The sequence below is a fragment of the Nerophis lumbriciformis genome, linkage group LG15, assembly GCF_033978685.3.
Source record: "Nerophis lumbriciformis linkage group LG15, RoL_Nlum_v2.1, whole genome shotgun sequence".
Taxonomy (NCBI): domain Eukaryota; kingdom Metazoa; phylum Chordata; class Actinopteri; order Syngnathiformes; family Syngnathidae; genus Nerophis; species Nerophis lumbriciformis.
Window position 1 is genome coordinate 2,827,285 of NC_084562.2, and position 15,345 is coordinate 2,842,629.

Sequence of the window (15,345 nt, forward strand, 5' to 3'; positions counted from 1 at the left end):
GAATGCACTACAAATACAAGATATTTGATGTTCAAACTCATAAACTTTATTTTTTTTTTGCAAATAATAATTAACTTAGAATTTCATGGCTGCAACACGTTTCAAAGTAGTTGGGAAAGGGCATGTTCACCACTGTGTTACATGGCCTTTCCTTTTAACAACACTCAGTAAACGTTTGGGAACTGAGGAGACACATTTTTTTAAGCTTCTCAGGTGGAATTCTTTCCCATTCTTGCTTCATGTACAGCTTAAGTTGTTCAACAGTCCGGGGGTCTTCGTTGTGGTATTTTAGGCTTCATAATGCGCCACACATTTTCAATGGGAGACAGGTCTGAACTACAGGCAGGCCAGTCTAGTACCCGCACTCTTTTATTATGAAGCCACGTTGATGTAACACGTGGCTTGGCATTGTCTTGCTGAAATAAGCAGGGGTGTCCATGGTAACGTTGCTTGGATGGCAACATATGTTGCTCCAAAACCTGTATGTACATTTCAGCATTAATGGCGCCTTCACAGATGTGTAAGTTACCCATGTCTTGGGCACTAATACACCCCCATACCATCACAGATGCTGTCTTTTCAACTTTGCGCCTATAACAATCCGGATGGTTCTTTTCCTCTTTGGTCCGGAGGACACAACATCCACAGTTTCCAAAAACAATTTGAAATGTGGACTCGTCAGACCACAGAACACTTTTTCACTTTGTATCAGTCCATCTTAGATGAGCTCAGGCCCAGCGAAGCCGACTGCGTTTCTGGGTGTTGTTGATAAACGGTTTTCGCCTTGCATAGGAGAGTTTTAACTTGCACTTACAGATGTAGCGACCAACTGTAGTTACTGACAGTGGGTTTCTGAAGTGTTCCTGAGCCCATGTGGTGATATCCTTTACACACTGATGTCGCTTGTTTATGCAGTACAGCCTGAGGGATTGAAGGTCACGGGCTTAGCTGCTTACGTGCAGTGATTTCTCCAGATTCTCTGAACCCTTTGATGATATTACGGACCGTAGATGGTGATATCCCTAAATTCCTTGCAATAGCTGGTTGAGAAAGATTTTTCTTAACCTGTTCAACAATTTGCTCACGCATTTGTTCACAAAGTGGTGACCCTCGCCCCATCCTTGTTTGTGAATGACTGAGCATTTCATGGAATCTACTTTTATACCCAATCATGGCACCCACCTGTTCCCAATTTGCCTGTTCACCTGTGGGATGTTCCAAATAAGTGTTTGATGAGCATTCCTCAACTTTATCAGTATTTATTGCCACCTTTCCCAACTTCCTTGTCACGTGTTGCTGGCATCAAATTGTAAAGTTAATGATTATTTGCAAAAAAAATTTTTTTTATCAGTTTGAACATCAAATATGTTGTCTTTGTAGCATATTCAACTGAATATGGGTTGACATTGATTTGCAAATCATTGTATTCCGTTTATATTTACATCTAACACAATTTCCCAACTCATATGGAAACGGGGTTTGTAATATGTGACTGGGCCAGCACGCTGTTTGTATGGAGGAAAAGCGGACGTGATGACAGTTTGTAGAGGACGCTAAATGCAGTGCCTTTAAGGCACACCCCCAATAATGTTACTGTCCGGGTGGTAACACATTTTTTTCTCTAAATTTGCCCCCTCCCCAACATTTTATTTTGAGTGTCACTTCACCAACAGCCATAACAAGTTTAGCATCGATGGCATGAATAGGGAAACCATTGCTAAAAGCTCAGCAGCAGATTTTTTACCAAGAAACTGGACCAAAACAGGAGAAAGGCATCGAGTCATTTTGTGAGTGGCTCAGCAAAAAAAAAAGCAAACAGGCTTTTTAGCACGTATGTATTGCTTGAACAATTAAATGTGTATAAAATCATATAATGTAGTCAATAAAAACACCCTTATTGGCGCCAGTCAGTGACGTGCAGTCAGGGGAGGCAGGTGAGGCGGGGCCTCACGTGCCATCATGGAAAGAAAAAAAATTTAAAAAGAAAAAAAAAAAATTAAATTGTTATATGTATCCAGTGATTGTACTATAAAGTTATTTTCCATTTAACTTCACCAGTTTTAGATTATTTTTATTCAAAATCGCTGAATTTTCACATTTGCCGTTCAAATACTGAGAAGAGACTTGCGGTGAGTCAGCAGCCAGTTGAGGCACGTCACTGAGTTGAGCCTCACCATGGATTGCGCAATGACTCGGCTAACTGCTGGCCTGCTGTGCAGTGAGACCGTGTTGCTATATGAATTATATTATACATTTCCATAGTTTAGTTAGCTGAGGTATATAATGTACAGTGTATTTTGTCAACAACTGTATGTGTGTAACGTATTTCTTGTGCTGAGCAATCATAAAATGGCTGCAAAGACGCACTGGCTGAGGCTCGCAGTAATCCCCCCTCCTGGTGGTAGAGGGCGCTAGTGATCCCAGAGATCATTCTTGCGACTACTCGGCTGCAGAAGAAGTGACAACAAGGAGCAACAGTTAGCAGCGATCGTTTATTTTTTCCTCTTGCCTGGACTATTAACATGGAGGATTACATATCTAAAATAAAACAGTTTTCTAAACTGGACTTTCAATCGAAGCAGGAGGTAATACTTAAAGGAAGATTTCCATCGAGACAGAGAGACTTTTAAAACTGAAGAAAGATAAGGAAGACTTCTATAAACAAGTTATCGATGCTTTTGTTCAAAAGGAGCTGCGCATGGACTTCATTTATAAGTAAAAGTAAGACCATAATAACGTTTTTTTATTAAATGTGCTTTTTTGTGTGCTACAGTTTGTATGTGTAAAGTTAAAGTTAAAGTTAAGTTAAAGTACCAATGGTTGTCACACACACTAGGTGTGGTGAAATGTGTCCTCTGCATTTGACCCATCCCCTTGATCACCCCCTGGGAGGTGAGGGGAGCAGTGGGCAGCAGCGGCGCCGCGCCCGGAATAATTTTTGGTATTTTAACCCCCAATTCCAACCCTTGATGCTGAGTGCCAAGCAGGGAAGAATGCTGCTATGAGCTTTTAAACATAACCCGTTAACTGCTGCCAATCAAATGGTGAATAAGATACTCTTTAGGGTTCATATGTTTGTAAATCTGACTGTGATGAAGTCAGTGCCTCACCAGCCATCAACCTCACCACACGTCACTGGCGCCAGTACTTACTGCCCTCTTTACAGTACTCAAGCCCATAACCCTCCAGTTCAGCTGAGCCGATCCTTTCCGGAGCCCGCCACTTGAGGGTAATGGAAGTGTCACTGATGTCGTCAACGCACAGTCCGATGGGCTCGCTTGTTGGGGCTGAAAGAGGCACACAGGTCAGCTTGAAGGCCTTGATGAGTCAGTTAAAACATCGTCAGCTCATTTCGGAGTAACCACGGAGATCATGTTAGCAGTGAGTGAGGCAAACATTAAAAAAGGAATTAGTACACTTCTATAAATGCATTAAAAATACTTGATTTTTTTCAGCCTTGTCAGTCACAGGGCTGGACAAAAAGGAGCACAACCACACTACAAAGCGTGGATTTTTTTTTAAGCGGTCAAAAGTGCTTATTTTTAGCTAAACCGGGGGTCAGCAACCCGTGGCTCTCGAGCGGCATGCGGCTCTTTAGTGCCACCCTAGTGGCTCCCTGGAACATTTTTAAAAAATGAATGAAAATGGAAAAAGATGGAGGGAAACAACATTTTTTTTGTTTTAGTATGTTTTTTGTTTGAGGACAAACATGACACAAACCTTCCCAATTGTTAGAAACCCCGCTGTTTAATATGTTTGTGTGTATGCTTCACTAATGACAGTATTTTGTGAACATCGTTTTGTCCTACTAATTTTGGCGGTTCTTGAACTCACCATAGTGTGGACTGTGACGCAACAGTTGGTTTACATGCAAAATATTCCACTCCTTTGTTTCATTTTGTCCACCAAACGTTTTATACTGTGCGTGAATGCACAGAGGTGCGCTTTGTTGCTGACTTGTTGGAGTGCTAATCAGGCATATTTGGTCACTGCATGACTGCAAGCTAATCAATGCTAACATGCTATTTAGGCTAGCTGTATGTACATATTGCATCATAATGCCTCATTTGTTGGTATATTTGAGCTCATTTAATATCCTTTACCTTTATACTCTTTGTATATAATTTAGTTTTACATGTCTCATGACACATTATCTGTATGTAATATTGGCTGCATTTCATATACCGGTAGTTGTTTGTGTGCCATGTTGTTCCAGACCACAGCAAACATTACTTAGCTTGCCAAAGATTGTAATAAATCTATTAAAAGAAGACAGCCTTAACTTGGACACACACATCTATACCTTTGGCCATTAAAAGACAGTAATTTCCAGGAGTTATCTCACCATCTAAGTAGCCTCGAATTTTTACTAATGGTTTCTAATGTTGTAAAAATGTGTAGAATAAATATTACATTTCAAAATTTCTGTCAACAAATATTTTCTTCAGCCTGGGACACATAGTCATTTTGATAGTAGGCTAATATAGATAATATAGGCACTTATGTCATGTGTTGCCTTCATTATAAGACTTATATACGGCTTTTCATTTTTTGCGGCTCCAGACAGATTTATTTTTTGTATTGTTGGTCCAATATGGCTCTTTCCACGTTTTGGGTTGCCGACCCCTGAGCTAAACAAACTTTGTTATTGTCAGACTAATATCTTATCTTAAAGGGGACCTATTATGCAAAACCAACTTTTCTTACTTGCTAGTACCTGCTGTTGTGTATTTAGGTCCCGGAAATTTGAAATCAAACCATGGAGGCATTGCAAAGATATAAAAAAAAAAAATCTTGCCTCCCTTTATATTTCCACCAAACGAGCCATTTGGAATTTGCAAAACCTGTGACATTTTTGCACTGATGACGTCACCAGATTATCCCTCTATGGTATACATGTACCCAACGTAAACCCATTGTAGTCTGACGTTGGTCCTTCTTTTTTATCCTCTTGTTGCGGGGCAAATTGGCTCCTACATGCACATGCATATTCTACTGTTCTACTACTTCTTTCTAACACAAAGAAGCGTACAGCTGAACTTCATCTGTCAGTAGACACGATATGGAAACACTAAAAGCTACAACAAAGTGGGCTGGCAAAAGTCGCAGTCAAAGTGGAGGTATGTAAATATGACCGCCCGCAAAGTGGCGCATCCTGAAAAGACAGCTTCAAAATGGTCTGTAAAACATAATCTATGCAAAATGATGACCAAATAACCACAATTACATGTTATGTAGACCACAATGAAGTGTTTCAAATGTAAAAAAAATAAATAAATCATAATATGACCTCATTAAGTCACCAAAAATAAGCAGTTTTGACCTTGTTTTAAAAAAAGAAATGGCAGATTTCTGTTTATTTTTAGTGCATTCATTCACTTCACATTATTACTTACATTTTTGTTTTTCAATTATTACTTTTATTTATTTATTTATCAAAAAAGCTGTATTAGATTTGATTTGATTAAATACAACTATTGATCACTTGGGTGCATGTCCTCAGGAAAATTAAGGTTTCTATATACAGTCGTGGTCAAAAGTTCACATACACTTGTAAAGAACATAATGTCATGGCTGTCTTGAGTTTCCAATAATTTCTACAACTCTTATTTTTTTGTGATAGAGGTATTGGAGCACATATTTGTTTTGTCACAAAAAACATTCATGAAGTTTGGCTCTTTTATGAATTTATTATGGGCCTACTGAAAATGTGAGCAAATCTGCTGGGTCAAAAGTATACATACAGCAACATACATTATCAATTTTGGTGATGTAGAAAAGTTGCAATCAAACCAAATGAGCTTCATGGCATGGCCTCTTAACTTCATGTGAGTGATAATGATTGACGACACCTGTTGACTTCTCTGAGCCCATTTAAATAGGGCTCATGTGATGCAGTCATTAGACTAATTACAAACGCGACAATGGGAAAGTCACAGGAACTCAGCACAGATCTGAAAAAACGAATCCTTGACTTGAAGAAGTCAGGAAAGTCACTAAATGGAGCCATTTCAAAGCAGCTTAAAGGCCTACTGAAACCCACTACTACCGACCACACAGTCTGATAGTTTATATATCAATGATGAAATCTTAACATTGCAACACATGCCAATACGGCCGGGTTAGCTTACTAAAGTGCAATTTTAAATTTTGCGCCGAAATATCTTGCTGAAAACGTTTCGGTATGATGACGCCTGCGCGTGACGTCACGGATTGTAGAGGACATTTTGGGACAGCAAGGTGGTCAGCTATTAAGTCGTCTTTTTTCATCGCAAAATTCCACAGTATTCTGGACATCTGTGTTGGTGAATCTTTTGCAATTTGTTCAATGAACAATGGAGACAGCAAAGAAGAAAGCTGTAGGTGGGAAGCGGTGTATTGCGGCCGACTGCAGCAACACAAACACAGCCGGTGTTTCATTGTTTACATTCCCGAAAGATGACAGTCAAGCTTTACCATTGGCCTGTGGAGAACTGGGACAACAGAGACTCTTACCAGGAGGACTTTGAGTTGGATACGCAGACGCGGTACCGTGAGTACGCATGCAGCTGCGGCTTCCAAACATTTGATCGCTTGCGCGTACGTGCGTGCCGCTATGTGCATGTCACGTATGTAACTTTGGAGACTTTGGGGAAATATATGTGCTGTATGAACTTTGGGGAGGTGAACGGTACTTTGGGCTGTGGGATTGAGTGTGTTGTGCAGGTGTTTGAGTTGTATTGGCGGGTTATATGGACGGGAGGGGGGAGGTGTTTGTTATGCGGGATTAATTAGTGGCATAATAAATATAAGCCTGGTTGTGTGGCTAATAGAGTATATATATGGCTTGTGTTTATTTACTGTTTTAGTCATTCCCAGCTGAATACCAGGTCCCACCCGCCTCTCACAGCATCTTCCCTATCTGAATCGCTCCCACTGCCCTCTAGTCCTTCACTCTCACTTTCCTCATCCACAAATCTTTCATCCTCGCTCAAATTAATGGGGAAATCGTTGCTTCTGCGGTCCGAATCGCTCTCGCTGCTGGTGGCCATGATTGTAAACAATGTGCAGATGTGAGGATCTCCACAACCTGTGACGTCACGCTACTCGTCTGCTACTTCCGGTACAGGCAAGGCTTTTTTATCGGCGACCAAAAGTTGCGAACTTTATCGTCGATGTTCTCTACTAAATTCTTTCAGCAAAAATATGGCAATATCGCGAAATGATCAAGTAAGACACATAGAATGGACCTGCTATCCCCATTTCAATAAGAAAATCGCATTTCAGTAGGCCTTTAAGGTCCCAAGAGCAACTGTGCAGACAATTGTTCGTAAGTATAAAGCCAGCCATGACATTATGTCCTTCACAAGTGTATGTAAAATTTTGAACACGACTGTGTTTATATATATATATATATATATATATATATATATATATATATATATATATATATATATATATGTATATCATATCGAAATTGTTTTTTAATAAGATAGTGTACATGTGTTGATCCAACCCTAAAATGTCAAACCTAATCTAATTAGTTTTTTACATGCATTTTCACATCTTCAACTGAATTAGTTCAATATATTGTCTTTATGTTTGTACTGCGCATGTGAATATGGTGAGTAATGCCATTTTCGCTACAGACTCACCAACTGGCACAAACGGCTGTGAGGCAGGACTGTGGCGTGACATGCCGATACTATTGACGGCATAGACCCGCATTTCGTACTCCACTCCTTCAATCATCCTCTTGGCCTCATAGGTCGTTTCGATGTAGGGGTCAAAGTTCAATCTCATCCACCTATAACTCTTCTTCTTCTTTCGCTCCAACACGTAGCCTGAGCCAAAAAAATCATTTTGTTTTGGTCCGCAAGCCGTCCCGTATTGTACAATATTTTTTATCGGAAATAAAGCATCCCAGTTAGCTTTACCAATAATTGGCTGTCCTCCATCAAAGAGAGGGGGATCCCATTGGACAAGACAGGAATCTTCTCCTACACTGAGAACTCTGGGAGCCTGAGGAGGATCTGGAACATCTAGTGTAAATAATGTTCATGTGATCAGAAGAAAATATGTTTCATTGATTAGCAGTGGTTTTACAATATCCCTTTCTGTCTTACCAACGACTTTCACGTTGATGTCTGCAGTGTCCTCCCCCGCAGGATTGCGAACCACAACTGAATACATTCCTTCGTCTTGCCTCTCAGCCCCTTCTATAGTAAAGATGCAATGTCCTTTGGTGGTTTCAACATGGACTCTGCCATCTCCCTCTGTGATGACCTGCATCATGAAAACCAGAGCAGAGTCAAGGGAAAACACATTGGTTAAAATTATACATAATTATATTAATTATATATTACAAACACTATTGTACATCCTCCTGAGACCTAGCATCCTCTGCAGTGGACATTGGATTTGGTCTGTCTTTTGTTATAAATGATAAATGGGTTGTACTTGTATAGCGCTTTTCTACCTTCAAGGTACTCAAAGCGCTTTGACACTACTTCCACATTTACCAATTCACACACTGATGGAGGGAGCTGCCATGCAAGGCGCTAACCAGCACCCATCAGGAGCAAGGGTGAAGTGTCTTGCTCAGGACACAACGGACATGACGAGGTTGGTACTAGGTGGGGATTGAACCAGGGACCCTCGGGTCACGCACGGCCACTCTTCCACTGCGCCACGCCGTCCCTGTTGCGCATTTAGAAGAAAAAAAAATAGCCCTGTAATGCAAAACACAAATTTCCACTGCAGACAGCTCTGGTTCTCAGGAGGACATAATGAAAAACAGAGTTATGCATAAATCTGTGGGGAGAAATGTTTTTTACTGTCGATGGCATTTGGTGTTGACTTTGGTGTTGGAGAGCAAAGAGAAATGGTTCCAGGTGGGAACCTTGTGGGACACCAATGTTTTGGGTGCAGTGGGTGGACTGGAATGCATACTTGCCAACCTTTAGACCTTCGAATTCGGGAGATGGGTGGGGGGTAGGGGTAGTGGTCGGGGGTGGGGCGGGGGTGTGGTTGGGGGCGTGATTAAGAGGGGAGGAGTATATTTACAGCTAGAATTCACCAAAAGTATTTCATATATATATATATATATATATATATATATATATATATATATATATATATATATATATATATATATATATATAAGAAATACTTGACTTACAGTGAATTCTAGCTATATATATATATATATATATATATATATATATATATTTATTTTATTATATATATATATATAAATAAAATAAATACTTGAATTTCAGTGTTCATTTATTTACACATATACACACACATAACACTCATCTAGTCATTGTTGTACTTGAAAGTGCAATGCTTTGCAGCCAGAAGCTTACTAAAAAAAACAAAAAAACAACACCTGCCTTTCACTATTTGAGTAGCCTTTGTTCTGCCATTTACGTACTGGTGAACGATCTCTGAATCCGGGATAATATCCTTCACGGATTTGTTGAAGACATCCGCAAATGAGAACGGAATGTTGCTTCCAGCTATCAGCATAGCCATTTTTGTCTCGACATAATTTAGCTAGGTGGCCCATAATACTGGGCTGTGCTGCGCTGCCGCCACCTTGTGCTTCGCTGACCGTTCATGAGTGAGTATATACGTTCGACCACCGTGTTCAATGGAGAAGTCTGTTCTACAAAATTTACAGGCAGCATACCCCTTCCCCTTCGAACTGTCCTGGATAAACGGAAATTCTTTTTTCCATTCGTTTTGGAACTTGCAAGCGTATTTCTTCATCTTACTCGTCGTCGGCGTCGCCATGGCTGTATCTTCCTCGTTCTTCTGCTTCGTCTCCTTGTTGTGTGCGCAGTTGTGCACTCTCTAAAAGCCGTAGATGTTATAACGTGATTGGGCAGGCACGCTGTTTATATCATGGGAAAGCGGACGTGAAAACAGGCTGTCGACTCGTCACTCAGGTCCGCATGGAGCTGGAGGGGGCGTGGCCTCCAGCTCCGGCTGTAAATCGGGAGATTTTCGGGAGAAAATTTGTCCCGGGAGGTTTTCAGGAGAGGCGCTGAAATTCGGGAGTCTCCCGGAAAATTCGGGAGGGTTGGCAAGTATGCTGGGATGGCTGTAATTTGACTTTCTAAGAGAGCTTGAAGAGGTAGTATATGAGGTGAACAAGGTGCTGAAACAAAGGAATGAAGCATGAGCAACGTGCAGAGCCCATGGGACAGCGAGAAGCGAAGCTAATTTAAGTGGGCAGAGAGCCCAGGAGGAGATGTATCAAATGCACTCTGAAAGGATTTGGATGGAGAAGAAAATAGCAATAGGTTGGGATAGCAGCATCGTCAAATTGGTACCATAAAACTGGTGAAGCCTTAGCAGGAAATTTGTGCTCAAGCATAAAGATAACAATTTTTGGAGTCTCATATGTCAAGCATTTTAAGTCAATGATAATTTAAAACCATTGGTCCACAGTTTCCAAAAGCAAACTACGTTTCAGTTTGTAATTATTAATATTACCCTTGGGATTTCATAAATTATGATTGAATACACAAACATACACGCATACTAATGACAGGATTGTTTTTGTATGCAATCATTCTACTGTCTTTACAGCTTTAAAATCAGGTTGATGCTATCTTCAATAGAGACAAAAGGTGGTCTTCCAACTATGGAAGGATCAAACTACTCAGCCTCCTTGGGGAAGTCTCCACCGGGGTGCTGGAAAGAAAAGTCTGACCGTTAGTTAAACCTTAGATTCGGAAGGTGCAATATCATCTGCCCTGGTTGCAGACCACTGGACCAGCAATCTTGAACTTGTAAAACCAAAGAAGGAGCTTAGTGACAGTACAGTGAATAGAACTTTGCCAAGGATGTCCTCTATCACTAGTTCTGTTCATTATTTGTATGAATGACATTTTTAGGTACAGGCAAGGCATGTCGGGCATCCAGTATGGTGGCCTTACAATTAAATCCCTGCTATTTTCAGCTGAAGTGTAGGGCTTCAAATGTAGACTTTAGAGTTTCATGGAGCAGTCTGTAGCTTGAAACCCTCCTAGATGAGAATCGCCACTTCCAAATCTGAAACCATTGTTCTCTTTTTAGAAAAGGGTAAACCCTCCTTGTTAAGAGTGCAGTCGTACCTTGAATTGAGAAATGTAAATACTTTTAGGTTTTGTTCATGAATTGGGAAAGATGGATTGTGGGATGTCTGCAGTATGCAATTGCTGCATCAGATTACTCTTAATTTACCTGTCAATCTACGTTACTACCCTCATTTATAGTCACAAGCTCTGTATGGGGACCTGAAGGGCAAGTGTCTAAGTTGGTCTTCCTTTGCAGAATGACTGGGCTCACCCAAAGAGATAAAATAAGAAGCTCAATAATCTGGTAAGGACTACAAGTAGAGCCACTGTTACTCCACATTAAGAGGTACCAGTTTAAGTGGTATCTAGTGTGGATGCTTCCGAGAAGTCTCAATGGTGAGGTGGTCTGAGAGGAGTTCAGACATACTCTGGTAGACATTGGACACACTGGTGGCACTATGTCTCACAGCTGGCCAGGGGATGCCTGAGTCTCCTGTTGGAGATAGAGATGATGGCCAGTGACAGGGAAGTCTGGGCATCTCAGACATGGATAAAGTGAAGAAAATGAATGGATGGATGGATGTCCCCATTTGGTTCCCCATTGCTGCTAAAACATATTGCATTGTTCTGGAAAAAAAAAAAACTTTCTTTCTGCAATTCATCCACTCATTTCTGAGGTCAAAGGTTACTAAACATCTACAGTAATTAATTCCAAATGTGTTTGATGCAGGTCTCTGCAGGGCAATCAAGTTATTTATAACTAAACTCACCCAATCATGCCTCTGTGGACTTAGTTTTGTACTAAATAAATGCGTATGTGTCTATGTGGCACAATTGCATAACCGACGTGCATTACCTTTCCTCCTTTGGTCCAAACTACAGTAGGAGCAGGGTCACCAGTTATAGGAACATCCAGTCGTAATTTATTGCCGGCCACAACCACGATGGTAGACTCGGTTGTTTGGCCCATACAGTCCAGGTGGATCTTAGGAGGGTCTTTAAGCAAATTCGTAGAACACACACACACACCAAAGCTGGTTTAGGAATAGGCAATACAGCTGTTGTATTTGTGTAACTAATATTTCAATTGGTTAATGTATATACTGTAGGTTTAAAGAGCAGAGGACATTTTTCAAGTTACCTTGACGTGGCACGTAGTCAATCTTTACCTCTACAAAATAGAAGAAAAAACGTTATGTAAGTAAGTGACAGTTTAAGATTGTATGAGTTTATGAATGTAGATATTACCCAAGAAATTAAGCTTGGCAGAAAGGTTGAAAGCGTAGCCATCTGGTACGAACGTGTAGTCTCCTTCATCCTCAGGTTTGACGTTTTCAATGGTCAGTTTGTGGATTCTGTACGAGTCAAAGGTAGAGGCATCCTGGGAGCGACATTTTTGAGAGAACTACACTTGTGAGTATAGTCACCTGCCAATGTGCGTAATATTAATCCTGGCATTGGGCTTGACATCCACTCCATTTTTGTACCAAGTTCCCCTCACGTTCTCATCTGAAACCTCACACTTGAACACCGCCTGGTCCTTCGCCTTGACTGTCAGGTCAGCAATGCTCTGGTAGACCTCTAGCTCTTTCTCTGCACGTACAAAAAATGGCTCTTGGTAAGCCTTGCAGAAACCAGACGAGTTGGGCATGCATATGCAGAAAATGTAAGAGGCAGTACAATTTGTATATCTTAGTAAAAGTCTTATCAAACTTACAAAGTACCTGCTGTCTGTTTCACCGCCTAACTTTCCGCTAGCGAGCTGCTAAGCTATCGAAGCTAAGCTCGCCTCGGTCCGAAGCTACTGCGCTTTTCAACTCTTAAAACCTAAGTACTATCTTTCTATCTGTGTGCTTCTACAAAGTTTGTAATTGTTTTACAGCTTTCTTTATGCCTTCTCCAACATATTTAGTGTCTTATCAAACTTAACAAAGCACCCATTTTCAGTTTTACTACCGCAATTTCAGTGCTAAGCTAGTCCCGGGCCGAAACTACTGTGCGTTGGAGGCAGCATCACTCGATTCGGTGAAGTTCGTCTTGCCTCTCAGTTCGGTTGAGTTCGGTTGCCCCGCCGCTGCACCTGGCTACTGCTGCTGCAGTTCACCACTCAAAGCTAAGTGCTATCTTTCTATCTGTGTGCTTCTCATTGTTTTACACCTTTCTTTAATCCTTCTCCAACATATTTAGTAGTCTTATCGAACTTACAAAGCACCCACTCTGTTTCACCGCCTCACTTCCAGCTATTTAGTTGCTAAAATAGCGAAGCTAAGGTAATCCCGGTCTGAAGCTACTACGCTCTGTGAAAAAAACAAGGTGAGTATGGCTTCCTGTTCTTCGTGTGGATAGGTTAGCTCTACTCGAGGGCCGTGTCCGCCAATTAGAGCAGAGTAATTTCGTAGGGTGCCGCAGACATGTTTGCTAGCGTTAGCTGTAGCAAGCTGACTAGCCCAGTTTGTAGCTGCCCTAAGTGGTCTACAGGCCACGGTGATCCGGTTGAGATGCATAATAGATTTAGCCTTTTAGCTACACCCCAATCTACCGGACACCACACCTTGGTCATAGGAAACTCCATTACTCGGAACATACATTTTAGTAAACCAGCCATAATTAAGTGTATTCCCGGGGCCCGAGCAACTGACATTGAAGCCAATCTTAGGGAGCTGACTCGCAACAGACCTAGTAAACACGTACGACAGCCTAATCACACCACTAGCTACGCAAACATAGTTGTACACAATGACAATAGGATGAGACAGTCAGAGATTACAAAGAGGAACATAGCTAGGACTTGTAACCTTGCTAGAAAGATGTTGCGCCACCTGTGCCTGTGAGAGGCAATGATGAGAGATGTAGCAAATTAGTCTCGCTTAACAAGTGGCTGGCTAGTTTTTGTAGGAAACAGAGACTCACGTTTATTGATAATTGTCCCCCTTTCTGGGGAGAACTGGGCTTGCTGAAGACACTCAGTGACACTCATGATTTAGGGCTATATAAGTAAACATTGATTGATTGATTGAAGAGGGACAGCCTTCACCCTAACTCAGAAGGCGCCATCACTCTACCTAGCAACATAGATTACTGGTTGGGTCACACTTGACTAACTACACTAGAGCAAGCTCGGACACAGGCAATTACAGTGCCTGTTAGCCTGCGTGAGGAGTCAGTTAAGCTAGAACTAACCAGCACCACGCTGGAAAATTCCTGCACACATAGCATTTCCCGTAAAATAATACATGACTCACATAATATGTTTTCTGTAGTGACTGTGCCAGAGGTAGACATGCATTCTACCAAAGTGGCAAATTATGAAGTGTTAAATCTATCGCAGCAACAAGCAAATAATCTCAAGATCCCAACCATATCAGTTCCTAGATGTAGGGTTGTACTGTAAAATGGTACCAATAAAGTACCGCGATACTAATTGATTGAAATCTGTACTATTCTGCCTTTGAAAAGTACCGGTACTGTTCTTTCATCTGAGTGCTGTTGTGCGGCAGTTACTACAGAGCCGTGGCGCATGATGTTGAGTGTGTGTAAACAAACACACAAAGTGTATACAAGCAATAACATATTGGAAAGGAAGAATGTCAAAAAACGACAATTCTACTTGTTAATAAAGAGGGTGCATGAAGTGCACTATGGAGATTATTGGGCTTCAAAACCAACGATAAAGGTGACGCTTTAAACAAGGAAGCGCCATGCCTCAAGTGTTGCTTTAAAACACGCCTCGCCAAATGTGGCGATTAGTATTACCACCTTTGCAAACTTAGGTAAACATTTAAATAATAAGCATTCAGATCTGCACAAGGAGTTATAAAAAGTGACAGGTAATAATGTAGTTGTTACACATGTCCTAGTTGTTACACATGTCCTGTTGTTCAGCTCCGGTGCAGACCGTAGTAGAGGAGCACAGAGGAAACGCTCCCTTCATTGCACTTTACCCCGCAATGGATCTGCTAAGCACCGCTTTCTGGTCAAAATCGGAGGCCACCAATTTGTAACAATCTGGTTGCTTTATTATTAGTTTTGCAGGACACAACCGGACCCATTCATCACTTCACTGCGCAATGCGTGCGCTCCTCTCTCTCTTTACTCGCCCACTCACTCACTGACATCACTCAGCCAACATGTTGGCTCTTTAACACACACACACACTACTCTCATAAGTTAACCAGCTCCCCTGTTGTAAAAATGTAGATATATAACACGTGGATACGTAGACGCCCACAAAGCTGCTTGGCTTAATGCCAAATATTATCGGGGTTAGGACCGCCCATCTAACGTCAACTAGTGC

General features: G+C 41.3%; 1 protein-coding gene across 1 annotated transcript in view; it reads right to left on the minus strand.

The window, feature by feature from the left end:
* LOC133615781 (myosin-binding protein C, cardiac-type-like) overlaps positions 1–15,345 on the minus strand; it is a 97,587-nt gene that overhangs the window by 23,749 nt on the left and 58,493 nt on the right. Inside the window, exons 16-23 of the mRNA XM_061974553.1 lie at positions 12,479–12,644; positions 12,300–12,406; positions 12,193–12,222; positions 11,908–12,047; positions 8,106–8,265; positions 7,917–8,021; positions 7,635–7,823; positions 3,153–3,287 (exon numbers count right to left, since the gene is read on the minus strand). Of these exons, the coding sequence (XP_061830537.1) occupies positions 3,153–3,287; positions 7,635–7,823; positions 7,917–8,021; positions 8,106–8,265; positions 11,908–12,047; positions 12,193–12,222; positions 12,300–12,406; positions 12,479–12,644 (1,032 nt within the window). The remainder of the gene's footprint in view (positions 1–3,152; positions 3,288–7,634; positions 7,824–7,916; positions 8,022–8,105; positions 8,266–11,907; positions 12,048–12,192; positions 12,223–12,299; positions 12,407–12,478; positions 12,645–15,345) is intronic.